Genomic DNA, 20,906 nt, shown 5'->3' with positions numbered 1-20,906 from the left:
AAACAGGTTTTTAGAAATTTTAGCAAATGTATAACAAATTAACTGAAACATCACATTTGACATAAGTATTCAGACCCTTTACTCAGTACTTTGTTGAAGCACCAGTCTTCTTCGCCCCAGTTGGAGGTCCTGAGCGCTCTGGCACAGGTTTTCATCAAGGATCTCTCTGTACTTTGCTCCGTTCATCTTTCCCTCGATCCTGCCTAGTCTCCCAGTCCCTGTCACTGAAAAACATCCCCACAGCATGATGCTGCCACCACCGTGCTTCACCATGGGGATTGTGCCAGGTTTCCTCCAGACATGACGCTTGGCATTCAGGCCAAACAGTTCAATCTTGTTTCACATGGTCTGTGGAGTGCCTTTTGGCAACTCCAAGCGGGCTGTCATGTGCCTTTTACTGAGGAATAGTTTCCTTCTGGCCACTCTACCACAAAGGCCTGATTGGTGGAGTGATACAGAGATGGTTGTCCTTCTGGAAGATTCTCCCATCTCCACAGAGGAACTCTGGAGCTCTGTCAGAGTGCCCATCTGGTTCTTTGTCACCTCCCTTACCAAGGCCCTTCTCCCTCGATTGTTCAGTTTGGCTCTGTGAAGAGTCTTTGGTTCCAAACTTTTTCCATTTAAGAATGATGGAGGCCACTGTGTTCATGGGGACCTTTAATGATGAGGAAATTCTTAGGTACCCTTGTGCCTCGACACAATCTTGTCTCAGAGCTCTACGGACAATTCCTTTGACCTCATTGCTTGGTTTTTGCTCCGACATGAACTGTCAATTGTGGGACCTTATATAGACAGGTGTGTGCCATTCCAAATCATGTCCAATCAATTGAATTTACCACAGGTGGACTCCAATCAAGTTGTAGAAACATCTCAAAGATGATCAATGGAAACAGGATGACACCTGAACTCAATTTCGAGTCTCATAGCAAAGGGTCTGAATACTTATGTAAATAAGGTATCCGGATTTTATTTTTAATACATTTAGAAAAATTTCAAAAAACCTGTTTTCGCTTTGTCATTCCACGCTAAAAATAAGCCACACAGCTGATCTCAATTGCAACCTTTATTGGCCACTGATTTACTGCTCCCTAAATCTGTTGGTGTTAACTTGTAGTGCTGATTACTGGCAAAGTCTGAAGACATTTTCCCACTCTGATGGCTATTATTATCGGTATAAATTAAATCTGCATTTTGAGCAGACCAAGGGAAGATGTAACCATTTGACAATCATTCCAAACAACTGAAATAATGTATTTCCTCGTTTACCACAGCAAATCTACTGTGGCAATTTAAAGTACACATTTTATGAATGGAAAAATTATTTTGGTGTAGCCTACTCTAATACATTTTTGTTTCCATTTATGTAATCCATTAATTCTATTAAATACCATTTTAAAAATTGTATGGTCATTCCTTATCAAGATCGGGGGTGGAAATATCCCTGCACTGTCCATATTTGAAATATGTCAATAAATAAAGCCAATTGTGATTTGTATACAGTCTATCAGCTTTACAGTTTCCAATCGTTATGTCATTGAGGGCTGGATGACATTTTCAGCGGTCTAGTATCAACATGAGAATTTTACCACACAGGTGCATGTAATCTCCCGTTAGTATTGTTTTAAGAATACCAGCGCTAATACAATGTTTTGTGCAAAGTTCAGCTTCTTCGTTGCAATCAACCCAAGATGTCTAGGTTCAGAGGTCAAAGGACAAGATTCTTTGGTCTGATGAAACCAAGATTGAACTCCTTGGCCTGAATGCCAAGCGTCACTTCTGGAGGAAACCTGGCACCATCCTGTGGGGATGTTTTTCAGCAGCAGGGACTGGAAGACTAGTCAGGATCGAGGGAAATATGAACGGAGCAAAGTACATCAAAACTATGAAATAACATATGGAATCATGTAGTAAACAAATCAAAAAGTTTGTAAAAATAAATAAAACCCCTTAAATAAGTAGGTGTGTCCAAACTTTTGACTGGAACTGTATGGATGTACAATTGAAGTCAGAAGTTCACATACACCTTAGCCAAATACAATTAAACTCAGTTTTTCACAATTCCTGACAATGTATTTAAGCTTTTATTTCTTTCATCACATTCCCAGTGGTTCAGAAGTTTACATACACTCAATTCGTTTTTGGTAGAATTGCCTTTAAATTGTTTAACTTGGGTCAATTGTTTCGGGTAGCCTTCCACAAGCTTCCCACAATAAGTTGGTTGCATTTTGGCCCATTCCTCCTGACAGAGCTGGTGTAACTGAGTCAGGTTTCTAGGCCTCCTTGCTCACACACTTTTTCAGATCTGCCCACAAATGTTCTATAGGATTGAGGTCAAGGCTTTGTGATGGCCACTCCTGGACTTTGTTGTCCTTAAGCCATTTTGCCACAACTTTGGAAGTATGCTTGGGGTCATTGTCCATTTGGAAGACCCATTGGCGACCAAGCTTTAAATTCCTGACTGATGTCTTGAGATGTTGCTTCAATATATCCACATAATTTTCCTTCCTCATGAAGCCATCTATTTTGTGAAGTGCACCAGTCCCTCCTGCAGCAAAGCACCCCCACAACATGATGCTGCCACCCCCGTGCTTCACGGTTGGGATGCTGTATTTCGGCTTGAAGGCCTCCCCCTTTTTCCTCCAAACATAACAATGGTCATTATGGCCCAAAAGTTATATTTTTGTTTCCTCAGACCAGAGGATATCTCTCCAAAAAGAACGATCTTTGTCTCCATGTGCAGTTGCAAACTGTAGTCTGGCTTTTTTAATGGAGGTTTTGGAGCAGTGGCTTCTTCCTTGCTGAGCAGCCTTTCAGGTTATGCCGATATAGGACTCGTTTTTACTGTGGATATAGATACTTTTGTACCCGTTTCCTCCTGCATCTTCACAAGGTCCATTGCTGTTATTCTGGGATTGATTTGCACTTTTCACATCCAAAGTACGTTTATCTCTAGGAGACAGAACGCATCTCCTTCCTGAGCAGTATGACGGCTGTGTGGTCCCATGGTGTTTGTACTTTCATACTATTGTTTGTACAAATGAACGTGGTACCTTCAGGCATTTGGAAATTGTTCCCAAGGATGAACCAGACTTGTGGAGGTCTATAATTTTTTTTCTGACATCTTGGCTGATTTCTTTTGATTTTCCCATGATGTCAAGCAAAGGGGCACTGAGTTTGAAGGTGGGCCTTGAAATACATCCACAGGTACACCTCCAATTGACTCAAATTATGTGATTTAGCCTATCAGAAGGTTCTAAAGCCATTACAATATTGTCTGGAATTTCCCAAGCTGTTTAAAGGCACTGTCAACTTAATATATGTAAACTTCTGACCCACTAGAATTTAGCACAGCTGAAAACTGTTGTCCTGATTTGAAGAAGCAATACAACTTGCCTTCTTTAGACTAGTTGAGTATCTGGAGCATCAGCATTTGTGAGTTTGATTACAGGCTCAAAATGGCCAGAAACAAAGACCTTTCTTCTAAAACTGGTCAGTCTATTCTTGTTTTGAGAAACGATGGCTATTTCATGTGAGAAATTACCAAGAAACTGAAGATCTCGTACAGCGCTGTGTACTACTGCCTTCACAGAACAGCGCAAACTGGCTCTAAAAAGAATAGAAAGAGGAGTGGGAGGCCCCGGTGCACAACTGAGCAAGTGGACATGAACATTAGTGGGTCTAGTTTGAGAAACAGACACCTCACAAGTCCTCAACTAGCAGCTTCATTAAATAGTACCCGCATAACACCAGTCTCAACGTCAACAGTGAAGAGGCGACTCCGGGATGCTGGCCTATTTTACAAGTCATATTCAACATTAACAATGTATACACTGTATTTCTTATCAATTTGTTGTTATTTTAAAATGGACCAAAAATATGCTTTCTTTCAAAAACAAGGACATTTCTAAGTGACGCCAAACCTTTGAACGGTAGTGTGTGTATATATTATATACACACACAGAATCCCTAGACATAGCAAGAGTTTTCTGTAGACTGGCTAGTTTGTTTCCTAACAGTAGTTTAAGTTAGCCTATCTTACACACTTTGTGTGCATAAGTCAGCAACTGGCGCCAGTCAATAACAGAGCTTATTGAGACTCAGCATTAATATGGATTGTGAAAAAAAAGGTCGAGGCAACACAAGTATCTCACCACATTGCTTCAGCTTGTCCACCTCCTTCCTCAGGCACTCCACCTCTTGACCAGTTTGCTCAAGCTCAGGTCCTACATTTTTTTTACAAATGACAAATTGTGACATGATTTTAAGAGCAGGCTACACACTTCTATTATGCCAGCATTTCTCTCACAAATGTCACACTGATTAAATTGTTTAAAAATAATTGTTTTAAATTCCCAACATTTCTCATGTTATGATGTAAAGGGATGAACTTCCCTCCCTGAACATTAGCAATCCTTTCATGGTGATGCAACACTGCGGCATATTCTCCTTTCCCGTTGTGTGAAAATCATAAGAAATAAATGTGTTATTATTATAATATTGTAGGAGTATTTAAAAATAAGTGTCAAACATGTATTATAAACTGGGTGGTTCGAGCACTGATTTCTGATTGGCTGACAGCCATGGTATATCAGACCGTATACCATAGGTATGACAAAAAGTGTATTTTTACTGCACTAATTAAGTTGGTAACCAGTTTATAATAGCAATAAGGCATCTCGGGGGGTTGTAGTATATGGCAAATAGACCACAGCTAAGGGCTGTGTCCAGGCACTCCTCGTTACCTTGTGTAAGAACAGCCCTTAGCCGTGGTATATTGGCCATACATCACACCCCCCCGGGCCTTTCTGCTTAATTATACAGTATGCTACCTAAATTCCTAGTCTTTCTTATAGCCCTTTTTGATAAATACAGTGTGGTCTAGAATGTTCGAATCCATTGATAAAGATGAGCAAAAAGCATGTATAAAATACAAAAAGCAACAATTTCAAAGATTTGACTGAGTTACAGTTCATATAAAAAGGAAATCAGTCAACTTAAATAAATTCATTAGACCCTAATCTATGGATTTCACATTACTGGGAATACAGATATGCATCGGTTGGTCACAGATACCTTGAAAAAAGGTAGGTGCGTGGATCAGAAAAGCAGTCAGTATCTGGCGTGACCACCACTTGCCTCATGCAGCGCGACATCTCCTTAGCATAGGCTGTTGATTGTGGCAAGTGGAATGTTGTCCCACTCCTCTTCAATGGCTGTGGGAAGTTGCTGGATATTGGCGGGAACTGAAACACGCTGTCGTACACATCAATTCAAAGCATCCCAAACCTGCTCAATGGGTGACATGTCCATGGAAGAACTGGGTCATTTTCAGCTTCCAAGAATTGTGTACAGATCCTTGCGACATGGGGCCGTGCATTATCATGGTGAAACACGAGGTAATGGCAGCAGATGATATGGCACAACAGTATCTTGTCACGATATCTCTGTGCATCGATTAAATTAAATTGTGTTCGTTGTCCGTAGCTTATGCCTGCCCATACCATAACCCCACTGCCACCATGGGACACCCTGTTCACAACCTTGACTTCAGCAAACCACTCACCCACACAAAGCCATACACGCTGTCTGCCATCTGCCCGGTACAGTTGAAACCGGGATTCATCCGTGAAGAGCACATTTCTCCAGCGTGCCAGAGGTCATCAAAGGTGACCATTTGCCCACTGAAATCGGTTACAACGCCGAACTGCAGTCAGATCCCAGTGAGGACGACGAGCATGCAGATGAGCTTCCCTGAGATGGTTTCTGACAGTTGTGCAAACCCAGTATCATCAGCTACCGGGTGGCTGGTCTCAGATGATCCCGCAGGTGAAAAAGCCAGATGTGAAGGTCCTGGGCTGGAGTGGTTACACATGGTCTGCAGTTGTGAGGCCAGTTGTACATACTGCCAAATTCGCTAACAATGAAGTTGGAGGCAGCATATGATAGACAAATTAACATTCAATTCTCTGGCAACAGCTCTGTGGAGATTCCTGCAGTCAGCATGCCAATTGCACGGTACCCTCAAAACTTGAGCCATCTGTGGCATTGTGTTGTGTGACAAAACCGCACATTGTAGATTGGCCTTTTACTGTCCCCAGCACAAGGTGCACCTGTGTAATGATCGTGCTGTTTAATCAGCTTCTTGATATGCCACACCTGTCAGGTGGATGGATTATCTTGGCAAAGGAGAAATGCTCACAAAAAGGGAAGTAAACTAATTTGTGCACAAAATGAGAAAAAAAAAAAGCTTTCAGTGCATATGGAACATTTCTGTGATCTTTAATTTCAGCTGATGAAACATGGGACCAACACTTTTTACATGTTGCGTTTATATTTTTGTTCAGTATACATACAAATACTGAGATATATTGTATGCTCCAGAAAATCTAAAAACAATTATTTTATACGAACACAATTGCTCAGAGATAGCGATCTTAAGTCATTTTTTGTATACATTTTTTCATTAAGATGGGTAAAAATTATTGTATCCCCTGTTTTCAATACTCCAGCACCCTCTCCTTTGCGAGGATAACGACACAGAGACTTTTTCTAAAAAATGTTTTAGGAGATTGAAGAATATGTTGAGTGAACTTAGACCATTCCTCCGTAAAGAATATTTCCAGATCCTTGATATCCTTCGTCTACCCTTATGGACTTCCCTCTTCAATTCAAACCACAGGTTTTCAATGGGGTTCAAGTCTCGAGTCTGAGACGGCCATTTCAAAATGTTGATTTTGTGGTCAATTAAGATTTTTTGGGGGGGGGTTTTAGGGTTAGGGTTATTGTCTTGCTGGAAGATCCACTTGCAGCCAAGTTTCAGCCTCCTGACAGAGGCAGCCACGTTTGGTTAAAATGTCCTGGTAAAGTTCCCCTTTAACAAGTGCCCCAGGAACAGTGGAAGCAAAATAGCCCCATAACATCTGACTGTAAATAAACCCTAGATTACTCATTTGTCCACCATATTGGTGGTACTCCTCAGAAGGAGCAGTCCTCCATAGCAATGAATGGAATTCTACAGTATTTCAATTAAATATTTCAAGGACATGTACTTAAGAGATTGAATGGGATCTTAAGCACTTACAAATTCGTAACATATTGTACGAATTGTAAATAAGGTATCTGTTTTTTTATTGTTTTTTTGTGTGTAGATTAATGAGGAACACATTTAATTTAATCCATTTTAGAATAAGGCTGTATCTTAACAAAATGTTGAAAAAGTCAAGGGGTCTGAATACTTTCCAAACAAACTGTTCTTGCATTTCTGTAGCTTCCAAACACTTTTTTACAATGGTGGAGTACAAAATTGGCTGCGCAGTGGCTTAAAAACATCACCCCGTCAGTCATCTAGGGTATAGATACAGTACCAGTCAAATGTTTGGACACACGTACTCGTTTAAGGGTTTTCCTTTATTTTTAACTATTTTCTACATGGTAGAATAATAGTGAAGACATCAAAACTATGAAATAACACACATGCAATCATGTAGTAAACAAAACAGTGTTACACAAATCAACATATATTTTATATATTTGAGATTCTTCAAAGTAGCCACCCTTTGCCTTGATGACAGCTTTGCACACTCTTGGTACTCTCAACCAGCTTCACCTGGAATGCTTTTCAAACAGTATTGAAGGAGTTCATACATATGCTGAGTACTTGTTGGCTGCTTTTCCTTTACTCTGCGGTCCAACTCATGCCAAACCATCTCAATTGGGTTGAAATCGAGTGATTGAGGAGGCCAGGTCATCTGATGCAGCACTCCATCACTCTCCTTCTTGGTCAAATAGCCCTTACTCAGCCTGGAGGTGTGTTGGGTCATTGTCCTGTTGAAAAACAAATGACAGTCCCACTAAGCGCAAGCCAGATGGGATGGCGTATCGCTGCAGAATGCTGTGGTAGCCATGCTGGTTAAGTGTGCCTGGAATTCTAAATAAATCACCAAGTGTCACCAGCAAAGCACCCCCACACCATTACACCTCCATGCTTCACAGTGGGAACCACACATGCAGAGATCATCCATTCCACTTACCCTGCGTCTCACAACGACACGGCAGTTGGAACCAAAAATCTCAAATTTGGACTCATCAGACCAAAAGACAGATTTCCACCGGTCTAATCTCCAATGCTCGTGTTTCTTGGCCCAAGCAAGTCTCTTCTTATTATTTTCTTATTGGTGTACTTTAGTAGTGGTTTCTTTGCAGCAATTCGACCATGAAGGCCTGATTCACGCAGTCTCCTCTGAACAGTTGGTGTTGAGATGTGTCTGTTACTTGAACTCTGTGAAGCATTTAACTCTAATGAACTCATCCTCTGCAGCAGAGGTAACTCTGGGTCTTCCTTTCCTGTGGCGGTCCTCATGAGAGCCAGTTTCATCATAGCGCTTGGATGGTTTTTGTGACTTGAATCTCAAATATAAAATATATTCTGATTTATTTAACACTTTTTTGGTTACTACATGATTCCATATGTGTTCTTTCATAGTTTTGACGTCTTCAATATTATTCTACAATGATTAGGTGTGTCCAAACTTGACTGGTACTGTACATCATTGACTCCAACACACGCAGGTCTTTTATAACGGCCCGGCATCACCTTCCATTTGAGCAAATAAACACCAGGTGGGCCATGTCTTATATCCCTCAGACGTGTACATTTTGATAAAACAGTCAATTTATCAGTTGGATCACATACATCTACACAAACTAAACATGTTAACAATATTTGTTTCATCTGAAAATCCCCAGATTAGGAGGCAGAATCAGGTCAGCCCTGTATTGTCCAATGAGGTTGCAGAGTGGAACTGCTGGCTGAACTTAGACAAAATCTCTGTAATATCACTTTAATTTAACCTCTCGAGATGAGAAAACATGTTTGTTATGAAGTTGAAGACGTGCTCTTTAAACAATGTTAAAATTAGGTGAAATAATTATTTCTGACAAAAATACACTACCCAAAAGGCACTATTTGTAGAATGGTATTATAAAAAATTACAAGTAATTACAAGTAGGCTATACATGCACACATTTAGCACTGCATCAAATGTAAGCCTACCTGTTAAAATCAATATGTGTGCATTTTATAGGCCTTGCCTCCTTTCCGGAATTTCCTGCTGCATTCTCCTGTTTATCCTCAGTCATTTGCTGGCTTACCCATCTGTCCACTACAGGGGTTCTGCCTTTTTCAGGTACCACAAATGTGCAGCCAGGGTGGCAACTCAACCACTTTCTCCTACTCTGTGCTTTTGCTGCCACCACCACTCACGCCAAACAACTTACACCATCCACCCTTCCAACAATCATCTGATGACAAGAAGCCAAACTTCTGACTTGGGATGTATTGATGTGTTTGACTAATGGTATCTCGTCCAGTTATTGTTGGGCCGTAACACAGATTGATAAGACCAAATGCTAATTTTCTTTGTGTGACTGCAGGATTACACCCTGAACTGCCCAGCAAATAGTGTACAAAGAAAGTGTGTAGGGGAATATCAATTAAATTCTCATTTATATTAGTCCTCAGAATTGAGAAGATGTTATTGCTTGGTACTACAGGTATCTGCCAAAATTATGGAAACACTCGAGTAAGTGAAGAACACAAAATATATTGAAAGCAGCTGTGGTTCCTGAGTTAATTAAGCAATTAACATCCCATCATGCTTAGGATCACGTATAAAAATGCTGGGCAGGCCATTATTCTGTCTACCATGGCTAGGCCCCCATAGGATGAAAATGCCCCCCTCTCCACAGGGCACGAGCGGTTTGATGCCATGGCCATCTCAGTCACCAGATCTCAACCCAATTGAACACTTATGGGAGATTCTGCAGCGGCACCTGAGACAGCATTTTCTACCACCATCAACAAAACACCAAATGATGGAATTTCTCATGGAAGAATGGTGTCACATCCTTCCAACAGAGTTCCAGACACTTGTAGAATCTATGCCAAGGTGCATTGAAGCTGTTCTGGCTCGTGGTGGCCCAACGCCCTATTAAGACACCTTATGTTGGTGTTTTATTTTATATGGGCAGTTACATGTACAATATAATGAGAAAGATAATATTGTATAATTGTTTTCTCATACCACACATGGCTTGGGTCTTCTTGGCAGACTCCAGCTTGTCTGTCAGTCTGCGGATGTCCTCGTGGGCCATGGAGAGCCTCCGAGATGCCTCCTCCAGATCCCTCTCCAGCCGCTGGCGCTCGGAGCGCTCCTGGGATACGTCCTCATTGTGGACCTGAGACAGAGGGAGAGCAAAGACAACGGAGTCAAGGTATCACGTCTCTGTTAGAGCTTTAAACAAATGCATGTGGTAAAAATGATGGATAAAATGTTTATAGATATTTGCATCTGAAAGAGTACATAAATGTACTGAAGCTGAAACTCAACTAAACACCACATATTGACACTTGGTTTCTCTTGGTAATAATTACGTTTACAGAGCTTCATATAAAGTGCACAATTTCCACCAGACCCATAACTCTCCATGCCCATGCCATTCAAAATGCCAGTCTTAAAAGGAAAATGATTTAAACAGATAGTGAGGCTCCGGGGTTAGCAATGTGAGCAGTTTCGTGGACACCTTGCCAGTGCGGCTCTGAAATAGGACTTGAAAGGCAAGAACCACAGAAAAGTTGACCCATGCAGTCTTGCCTCAAGTTATTACAGCATCATGGTTAGTTGGATGTGGCAGATAAGATGGGGACCTACAGGTGCACCATTGTGTGTGCTCTGTGAGGACTTGCGTAGGCCAAACAGCTTCTTCCAAGGCCTCTGAGCTGGAGACTGCTGCTCCTTGGGAAGAAAGACCACGGGGCAGAAGGATTGACAAGAGACCCTATGAGGGTATCCCCACTGTCCAGGATTAATGCCAGCTGCGTCAAAGCGTTATCAACTTAAACGCTTAATCAGCATTTCCCAAACTCGGTCCTCAGGACCCCAAGTGGGATTTTTGCCCTAACACTACATGGCTGATTCAAATGACCAAAGATTGATGATTAGTTGATTATTTGAATTGGCTGTGTGGTGTTAGGGCAAAAACCAAAACGTGTACCCCTTGGGGTCCAGAGGACAGAGTTTGGGAAACTTTTTTTTTGGTATTAAATATCAATCTGCAGGTTCAACAATAAAGAAAGTGACACCCAGAAATGTAACCATTTAAACTGACCATCCATGATATCAAAATTATGGTTTTAACCATGTTTTTAGGCTATACAGTGTTTGCTTATAATCAAATTGTTTACAAACTAAGGAGTTTCATGGGGTACGACAATTGAACTAAACTCATGAGGCATGTATAACTTTTATCATTCAATAATCAATGGGTATATATAATGAATTTAAGTCCAAAAATTGATGTAGCAATTGCAGATTGGTCCTTCAAAGTCAGACTTCACCTCCTTTTCTCTATTCTTTCACAACCTGAGAGAGATGCTGACTTGTCTAAAGCAAGAGTTGGTTTTCCACCCAGATATCTACAGTTACCACTCTTTACCTGGCTCATGCTTTCTTTGGTACGCTGCATGGTCTCCCTCTGCTGTCTTAACTCTTCCTCCAGAGTGTGGCGAATATGATCCAGCTCGTCCTGTGAAACACAGCAACCCCACACCCCAGGACAGTCACATACATGTAAAACTCCACTCCGTGACTTGGACACTTTATTGACTGCATTTCGAAAACAGCTTTCCTTATATCCTTCATTGTGTAACACAACGAGGTAGAAAATAACCAATAAAAACATAGTCTGTTACCTGCAGGTGGACCTCCCTGAGGTTGCCTGTGAGGTTCTGCGTGTCCAGCCTCCTCTCTGCAGCCTCCAGTCTCTCCAACAGCGTGGCCCTCTCCACCAGCAGGTAGGCCACCTGCTCACTGGTGCTACTGAGGCCAATTTCACCCAAGTCCTCCTGGGCCAGCATCTCCACCACCTCCTTCCTCTGGGAATCTGTCAGACGGTGGAAAGGAGAGCAATTGGGTCAATGCAGTATCTTGCCCAATCCCAAACGGATATTAATCCCAACTGCCCAGGTATTTGTGGAGATAAAAATAAACAAGATTCTGTGTCTACACTGTTGTTCAGCCAGTTTTTTTTACAGAGTGTGCTAAGTGACAACAGTGCGTGCCAGTGAAGACATCTTCCATTGGTCTTGCCTAAATACCTTGCTGGAGCCTAATCTGCTGGAGGTCTGCATGGAGCTGCTCGTTGTCCTGCTCATACTCGGCTGTCAGAGACTCACGCTCCTCCAGCAGGCCACGGATGTGCTCCACATAGTTCTCCACCTGAGACAGACCGATAGCCATCCATGAATGACATTGGACCATGGATGAGGCTACCCCCCATTAGGGATGGTATTGAGAACCGGACCAGTACTTTCCTAGTACCAGTATTAAACTGGACAGAGCTGACTGAATCCAATTGGAATTTTTGTGCCTGTTTTCAGTTCTAAACACTGTTACCATGAGTTAAATGAAAAATAAATGTAGAATGCAATATGTGGACTGAATACAGTAGGTCATAGTTTTAATTTAAAACAAGATAGCTGTGGGCAAGACTATTCACCAGAGGTTCACCACAAATGTTATATGAATGCCTCATTAACCATTCTTTAGAACTAGGCATCAGATAACAGATCCTAGCCTACCATCTGTGGTGACTGATGTGTTATTATGTGCATTACATCTTAGGCAACTGTTCCAGAACCAATTGTGTAATTTACTTCAAAACGGTTAGCGGGATAACTGTGGTGGGAATTGCTGATCCCAAGTCAGTTCATAGTAATTCGAGTGTGGTGTCTGCTGAGCTCCGTGCCTCACCTCTTTCATCTCGGTGGCCTGCTGTGTGCGCAGTGTGTGCAGCTCCTGGGTAGCTGTGCGCAGGTCTCCCTCACAATGCAGGAGCTGACGCCACAGGTGCCGCTGACACTCCTCCGCACTTGCCGAGGGAGCCAGGCCGCCCTCCTGCAGACGCAGTGCAATCTGATCCAGCTCCGACGGGACCTGAGCGCCACAACAAAACACAAACAAAATGACACATCATGGTTATTTCCTTTTTATAGGTGATGCCATGTCGTACAATTTGGAGTGATTGAATGATTTAATGGCAAAGCAGTCATTTAACTGTAATGTGATCTCCTTTGTGACACATGGGAAGACGCGCAAAGAGACTCCTGCCAATGCTAAACACTGCCTAACATAGAATTCAATACTGTAATTTGCAAGCCCCGTAACCTGAGACGGCTCATCATTCAACGATGAGACTACAAGGCTAAGACATTGTTCAACATGCTAGTAGGCAGAATTGCTTAACAAACTTCCACAGAGCATCAGGTCTCATCCACCCCCACCTGTTGTTGTGATCTAACAGAAAATATTACTGCCAAGTCAAAATTGTTCTGTTAGGCTAGTTGTGAGTTCACAATGACTAAATTGCAATGGAACTGAACTGTCAATTGAACTGTCAGTTGCTATCACATAGGGCCCTATCTCTAGAGTACCCAAGAGGGCATACAGCCAGCCCTAGGGTTGAGGTATGGACCTCAGCTGGACAATGTGAACTACAATCCCGACACTGTTTTAACATTTAGAAACGCTAATAAAACTTGTTTGTGATTCGGTTTTGGAAACCTTTGGAACTTAACTTTCATATCACAGAAATTATTTTATAAAAACATACTGTTCGTTTTTTTTTTATAGAATCCCACAGAGGTGTTTTGCATTGCACATTTACCTAAACTAAAAGGACACTTCTTGAGTTAATGGCAACTCGGGAGGGAACAACAACAAAAACGTTGGCTCGTGTAGCTGTATTAAACAAAAAACCTTAGGGGAAATCTGTAAAAACAGCTAAGAGTGAGTATCTTTTGTATTTATAAAGTTATTTTTGGATGATAATTAAGTTGTGTTCAATCTAGGTTTGCAAAAGAATATCGCAATCAAGGATTCATGTTTCTAGATAGAGCATTTCACACTTGAATCCCTTCAGCTAATCAAAAGGAATGTGGAATTAGAGTCATGATAAGGGCAAATAGGGCCCTGGGCTAGACTAAGAACTAGCTACTGAAGTTTAGCAACTAAAACATTTGCATTGCATGACATGCAGTTTTAAAATTAACATCTTATCAAGCTGGCTGACTTCATACATATGCCTATCTCGTTTAAATAAGCAAATTCAGGGTTGAGTTTACCTCATCATGATCCATGTCCATACACTAGCTAGATCCAAGGGAGTTGCATCTGCAAGTGATGAACTGTTTCCTTCAGTAAAAAGTTACCAAGTAGCGGGCTACATGGTATACTGTTGAACAGATTGTGGTTTGAAAGGCATGACAAGGATGGTTGCAAGCCAGTGAAATCCATAGACAGCAGTTTAGAACTTCCATCCCAAGTCAATCACCTGAAAAAGATGACAGGGCAACTATAAACAGAGCAAGGAATGAACGAATACAGCTAAGCAAGGCTTAGTCGAGACGATTATAGTTAGCTAACGTTAGCCCCGTAAAAACATGTATTGAGGAGCTGTCATGATGGTCCAGCAGCAGCTACTACGTTAGTTTCTCTCGAGAAACCCAAGGTGGCATTCTACTGCCGTTATTCCTCGACTCGAGTTAACTAGCTAGCGTCTATGAATAGTCTAACGTTACTGACGTTAGCTACTACAGAGAACGAAACTCTGAAGCGTGCACTAATATCGGTCTGACTGATAACATTTCAGGGTGCAATGTCTCACAAGTAGGCAGACAACCTTAGTTAACTATCTAGCTATAAAATAGAGGCAGTGCAACGTTAGCCAGATGGAGTTTAATGAAATTCCTAATCCTGCCCAAAATGTCTGACAACGCCAGAGAGAAAAGACTTGCTAACGTTAGCAATCACAGAGAGTTAGCGCTTGCTAACGTCAGGAAAACGAATGATCGCTGACTGCATGCATGCCAAAAAAAGTTATTAATTAATAGTTGTACACACAACTGAGCGACTTCAAATCTTGGACGCCTGGCTCGATCAAACGTATTGCACCGCCACGTCCAGCACCAGGCAATACATACATACCTACCTACCTACCTACCTACCAACCAACCTAGTTAGCTAGCTAGCGCCGAAGCTCAGGTGCAGCAGACACTCACTGGTGTATCCAGTAGTCAGCAGGGGTGGACAAGTTTGGTCGCTTCTACAAGCACCTAGGCAACGGAATATACCATTCCGGTGATACGGGGGATACATGGGAAAATCTATCTATTGTATGATGGGGAGAAATATGTGGCTTTTATCATTTTATACAAAACAGGAAATGGTAACAATAAAACTATGTACAAAAAAAAACAACGTTCTATACATTTAGTGGTTCTGTATCTGTATAAACCTGAAAACACCAACACGTGGAATAGCAGGGCCAGAATGCACCCACATTTATTTCGGTCAGTACAGTAAATTCCTTTGAAAATGAATGCCTTATAACTGTATTTAGCCTTCTGTATGTCATTTAATTGAATTGCTTTGTGGTGTGATTTGCATTTCTATTTCATTGTTGCCAGTCAACTTTGTAACTCACCACACGCCCATGCAAATTAACATAATGGTTTGTGTACTGTACAGCCGCATTTAGGCCTAGCACACTCCCACTCTAAAATGGCTTTTTTTACATTTTCTTTTTTCTTATATATCTTTCTTTGGGAGTTAAAGATGTGGTGAGCATAAGTAGTGCACTATGATCATATAGACAGACACCAGATGTGGTTTTAACTCAAAGTGAAAGGTTACAGTAGACAACTTTTCATGTGGTTTGCTGTTCTACCGCTCAAGGGTGGGTCTGGTTTGAGTATTTTTTAGATGGTGATTTTGGACTGAAGGGAGTCAGCAGAGCAAAGGGAGCTCTGTTCAACTAAAAGGAAATGGGCGTTTAGGGTTCCTTAAAAAAAAACTCTTCAGCATTCCTCCTCCTTTCCTCCTCATGGAAACCTTGGAAATGGAGTGATTGAAAAAAAATAAAGGGGGAGTGGCAAGAGAGGAAAGGAGAGGACCACCAGAGGGGAAACTTTTACAGAGAGGCTGATTCAGAGGAGCGTGAAATACACAAACTAAGGTGCGTAGAGATTCTTCAATGATAATTCTGAATTTCTGGAGTACATTCACCAGAGAGGTTTGTTATATAAATGTTTTATAGGCCTACTTGTCAGATTCCGATTCAAGAAAAACACGTTCTTAGATCACCAGACTGAAGTAATCAGAGCATAACGCATGGAATTGAGAAAGCTTGTGACTTTAACCATTTTCTATTAATGTTTTGAATTCCATGCTAATTCTCATTCAACTCAACCATTGCGTCACATCTTAGACCTTCATTCAGTTGTCAGATGGAATTTGTTTCATTTAATAGTATAATTTGACAATCACGATATACCCACCCCAAATTGGGCCCCTCCTAAAGATAGAGATCTATACAGACGTGTTCATCCTTCTACCCTTTTTGCTGGGCTAATTCATCATGTCCCCTGTGGGTAAAATTAATGTCCCCTGGTAAAATTATATTTTTATGTTTATGACTAGCATACTACTACAGAACTACTATGTTCAATGTTTGTAGTGTTGTTGTAATAATATGAGTATGATCTATTAACCTGGATTTGCTCGTTACAAGTTTAAATGTTATAAAGCTAATGTTAAAACCATTTGTTAGCCCAGTCGAAAACGGTTTTGTCCTCCAAATTATGAAGCACTTATTCCCCTTTTCCATCATAGCAGAAGTTTGAGGTCACTTCAGTAAACAACTTGTCACAATTTCTATTTTAACCAGCCCCGCCCTCTCATTTAAGTACATGTTTATTACAGTGACACAGACCAGTCAAAGAGCAGTTTTAGAAATAGTTAAATAGCTCTCTGTTTTGTGGCCTTATGTAAAAGAGTATCCTGTATTTTCACAGCTCAGACTTTCCATTTGCGTTTGTGGTGACATTTATTCGAGCTCAGAAGCACACAGTGGTGGAAAAAGTACAAAATTGTTGAGTTGAGTAAAAGCAAAGATACCTTAATAGAAAATGACTCAAGTAAAAGTCACCCCAGTAAAATACTACTTGAGTAAAAGTCTAAAGGTAACTTGTTTTAAATGTACTTAAGTACAGTAGTTGAAAACATTCTAAATTGTGATACCTGAGTAAAAGTAAAAGTAAATGCCTAACATTAAATTCATTATGTTAAGCAAACCAGACTGCACAATTTTCTTGTTTTTATTATTTACAGACAGACAGGGGCACCTTTCAATACTCAGACATAATTTACAAACGCAGTATTTGTATTTAGTGAGTCCACCAGATCAGAGGCAGTAGGGATGACAACATGTTATATTGAAAGGTGTGTGAATTGGACCATATTGCTGTCCTGCCTGAGCATTTGAAATGTAATGAGTACTCTTGGTGTCAGAGAAAATATATCAGATTAAAAAGTGGGCAATATTTTTTAGGAATGTAGTAGAGTAAAAGTAAAAGGGGGGGGTTACTTAAACACGTTACACCCCTGAAAGCATAGTAAACCTATGTTATGAAGGGGGTGGGGTGGGGGTGGGGCAGTCATGTGAACCTGATGAAAGACATACATTTGCAAATATTACTTTATATTTAAAAAATGTTTTTAACGTTTTTTAATTTAACCTTCATTTAACTAGTCAAGTCAGTTAAGAACATATTCTAGACCACATGTTTCTTTTTGCCATAATCAAAATATTGTTTTGGCTGCCCTCAAACCAATAAAAACACCAACCAAGCCAAAACTGAAACAATAAATGTTGCCTATTACTTGTAAACCATCTGTGATTTCAGCCACATTTCAATCTCCATTTTCTGACAGGGACCCTGTTCAGATGGCGTACTTGCTGATGTTTGTGACCCTGCTGCATCTAATCACCTTGGCCATGCTCTTCATTGCCACCATGGAGAAGGTGAGAGCTCTACTTCACCAATATATCTTTTCATTATTGTTAGTTAAGATGTAAATGTGTGATAAAAGTAGTTCAGCCTTTCTTAACAATAGGTGTTTACCATACAACACATTTACTTACTTACTGCCTCTCTTTCCCTCTTAGTCCTGGTGGGTATGGGATGGGATGGAGAACTCAGATCTCTGGTATAACTGTAGATTTGACAATGACACTGGAACCTGGTTGTGTGCCTCCTCCAAGGAGACTGGTAAACATATTTTTTACCCCATGAAATAATTGAAATCTTCCCTTCCCTGACAGTTTGAGGTGCATATTGATACATCGTTCCTTGTTCTTCCTCAGAGTGGCTCCAATCAGTCCAGGTGTTGATGGTGCTGTCTGTGGTCTTCTCTTCGGTTTCCTTTCTGGTTTTCCTTGGGCAGCTCTTCACAATGTCCAAAGGGGGGCTATTCTACTTCACCGGGTTATGTCAAGTCTTTGCAGGTAATGAAGTGAAAGAATGTACCATCTCTATCTGCTACTAGGACTGTTGTAGTTGATTTTAAAAAGCGCATGGTCCTAACCACCAGTGCTAGATAATGTTTACAAACATTCACACGTGCTGTGAAAGACCAACGAGCTCCCCTTATGGTGAAATACTGCAGTCTCCTTCAAATCCTTTCAGCCTACCTCTGAAAGTTTTTTTCAGTGCTGTGTTACGGTTGTTTTAATATAGCAATTTGATGAAAGTCTAGTATAGGATTATTTCAACACTAGAGTAGAGTGTCAGTTGTTACAGCCCAAGTCAACCGCTTTGCAATAACCAGAAGACGAACCATTAGCTTGTTCATGAGTACATGCCACGTTAGACCTACGACAACATCAATAACAAATGCCTCTTCAGCAAAGCCCTCTTCAGTATGGAATCAATCAAATGCTTAACTTCCCCCTTAATTCCTTAATTTCATTCTTTCTTTCCTTTATTTTAGACTTTTCTTGACACTATAAAATAAACAGTGAGCCTAAATTGTGCATGGCGTTTCGTTGCCATGCGTGCTGACATCCAGTATATAATTTTAGTGTTGCGATTTAGTGACTTTTTCATCCGAATTATCGTTTTCAGCTGGAAGCAAACTCGTACTGATGATTTATGCGAACTTGGAATAGACGCATCGTCGCGGGAAGATGTTTTGGGCTGGGGGTGCTGTAATGTATGTATTTATTTATCAGGGGGTTCTGAACCACCCTCAGCACCCCTACTTCCTGTGGCTATGAATAGGCAAATGTCTTTATGCTGGTTCAGTCACCGATTGACAGCTCATCAGAACAGTCCATACTCAGGCTCTGTATACCTGATGGGAGGCGCCAATTCAGCACTCTGATTGGTGTGGGCACATACTCACACCTGATGCTCCTTTTCGTTGATTATGGGGAGGTAATGCACACAGAATAATTAACTCCAAAACAGGCAGGGACAACAACACAGTATACAGTAGAGTTATCTTGATGTGACTAATTTAAGAGGGTTACAGGAAAGAATAGAATAGATGCTTTATTGTCTATTGTTCAACGGAAATGTTTCATTTTGCTGTCACAGTACACCCAGTGCTTGACTTGGGCAGGATCTCACTGGAGCTGAGTACTGGCACCTCAACTTTTCTAGTGCTTGAGCTCCTGTGCTTCTTACAGAATATTAGCTACAAACTGTTGTGGAGCTCCTGCACCTAGATATAAACAGTAACTCCACCCAAAATGAGTAGCGGCACCTATTTCAGTCCAAAGTAAGCAGTGAGTACACCCCTAATTTAGCTCTGGCTTTTGATTCTCTTAGGTCTCACTGCATTTGCGGCTGCTCTCATCTACACGTTGCACAACCAAGAGATCCTCCAGGACTCACGAAAGCTGACCGAAGGACATTTTGGCTACTGTTTTATACTGGCCTGGGTGTGTGTGCCGCTGCTACTCATCAGTGGAGTCATGTACATCCACCTACGTAAGAAAGAGTGACCATGGAAGAGAGGTGAATACTGAGCACAAACAGATAAGCATAGTTGTTGACATTGAGCTATAATAATATCAGAGGTGATGGAGCTCAATCACATGAGTACAGATCTGTCTCTGTTACATTGTTGGTATTTAGAAGCAGCTATTTCTGGTCAATCCAAATATTGATTGGATCTTGGATAAAAGCGAATCTGGTGAAGCTTTTAAATATAGCATGTTTAGTAGCCTATAGAGCATCGTTATACAGTGCTACAGGCAATTATATATATTTTTCCTATTTCCAAAATATCTATGTCTGAAAAAGTCTGAAAGCTCCAAGTCAGTATTTATTGTAAATCTGGGTGACTTATGAAGCCAATGATGACAACTGCCAAAGAAGTGTTGCTGATATATTGCAGAATCAAGCTTGTTTTGATTTGAAATGTATGTATATGAATAGGGAAATATATTTTTGTACTTGCAATATGTAGTCCTATCAGCTAGAGCTGCTCTAACTTTCCTAAATAAAACACATAGAATATGCGTTGAAGTTGTTTCTTATTATATTCTCTTTTATTTATTTGATTGAAATGCTCTTATTTTCAGTTTGCAGGACAAAACACGCCACGTACATCTTTTATATTCAATTCAGTAACAATTGCCAGTAGTGATCATATCCTGTTGTTTTTTTCCCCCTGAAATTATCTATCCACACATGAAGATAGCAGCAAGGTCACTATAGGTAAAGTTGTCTTCCTGGGCCTAGGATAACAGATAACACTACACAATTCAACTCAATGGACTAATGTCAGGAAAGGATCAAAGACAGAGTTGAATCATTAGTGTGCATGCAAGTCCACTCTAGATACTTGACATTCAATGTGCCAAAGGGGCATAAGGGATGCAGATTGGATATAGAGTTACAATAAAGACTTGATTTGATGTGGTGCCAGACATAGCATACATAAAAGATAAGTAGCTTTTTTTGTTTGTTAACATGTGCATGCTTTTCTCTTCTGCGAAAA

General features: G+C 40.9%; 2 protein-coding genes across 6 annotated transcripts in view; one reads left to right on the top strand and one right to left on the bottom strand.

The window, feature by feature from the left end:
* The window catches only part of ccdc30 (coiled-coil domain containing 30), a 44,114-nt gene extending 28,995 nt beyond the window's left edge, over positions 1 to 15,119 (bottom strand). For 2 of the 5 annotated variants that reach the window (XM_042299377.1, XM_042299378.1), the window contains exons 1-9: positions 14,958 to 15,119; positions 14,180 to 14,388; positions 12,810 to 12,992; positions 12,155 to 12,275; positions 11,750 to 11,940; positions 11,494 to 11,583; positions 10,710 to 10,793; positions 10,083 to 10,236; positions 4,152 to 4,223 (exon numbers count right to left, since the gene is read on the bottom strand). In XM_042299377.1, coding sequence (XP_042155311.1) covers positions 4,152 to 4,223; positions 10,083 to 10,236; positions 10,710 to 10,793; positions 11,494 to 11,583; positions 11,750 to 11,940; positions 12,155 to 12,275; positions 12,810 to 12,992; positions 14,180 to 14,200 — 916 coding nt within the window. In that variant the 5' untranslated portion in view covers positions 14,201 to 14,388; positions 14,958 to 15,119. The remainder of the gene's footprint in view (positions 1 to 4,151; positions 4,224 to 10,082; positions 10,237 to 10,709; positions 10,794 to 11,493; positions 11,584 to 11,749; positions 11,941 to 12,154; positions 12,276 to 12,809; positions 12,993 to 14,179; positions 14,389 to 14,957) is intronic. The other 3 variants (XM_042299379.1, XM_042299380.1, XM_042299381.1) reach the window with 2 other exon arrangements.
* Positions 15,120 to 15,939: 820 nt separating this feature from the next.
* On the top strand, positions 15,940 to 20,424 carry LOC112215956 (epithelial membrane protein 3). Its single transcript, XM_024375486.2, has 5 exons — positions 15,940 to 16,071; positions 17,829 to 17,919; positions 18,064 to 18,166; positions 18,262 to 18,402; positions 19,730 to 20,424. The coding sequence occupies exons 2-5, from the start codon at positions 17,842 to 17,844 to the stop codon at positions 19,903 to 19,905; spliced, it is 498 nt and encodes a 165-aa protein (XP_024231254.1). The 5' UTR covers positions 15,940 to 16,071; positions 17,829 to 17,841; the 3' UTR covers positions 19,906 to 20,424.
* Positions 20,425 to 20,906: the final 482 nt, after the last annotated feature.

The sequence above is a fragment of the Oncorhynchus tshawytscha genome, linkage group LG16 (genome assembly GCF_018296145.1).
Source record: "Oncorhynchus tshawytscha isolate Ot180627B linkage group LG16, Otsh_v2.0, whole genome shotgun sequence".
NCBI classification, from domain to species: domain Eukaryota; kingdom Metazoa; phylum Chordata; class Actinopteri; order Salmoniformes; family Salmonidae; genus Oncorhynchus; species Oncorhynchus tshawytscha.
The sequence above is the reverse complement of the archived record's forward strand: the minus strand, read 5'-3'. Positions and strand labels throughout refer to the sequence as shown.

What these genes read in the sequence shown, in the direction of transcription:
- LOC112215956 (XM_024375486.2), top strand. Translation starts at nt 17,842, where the DNA reads ATGGCGTACTTGCTGATGTTTGTGACCCTGCTGCATCTAATCACCTTG. An exon ending in TGCCTCCTCCAAGGAGACTG is followed by an intron (nt 18,167 to 18,261) that starts GTAAACATATTT and finishes GTTCTTCCTCAG; the next exon opens with AGTGGCTCCAATCAGTCCAG. An exon ending in GTTATGTCAAGTCTTTGCAG is followed by an intron (nt 18,403 to 19,729) that starts GTAATGAAGTGA and finishes TGATTCTCTTAG; the next exon opens with GTCTCACTGCATTTGCGGCT.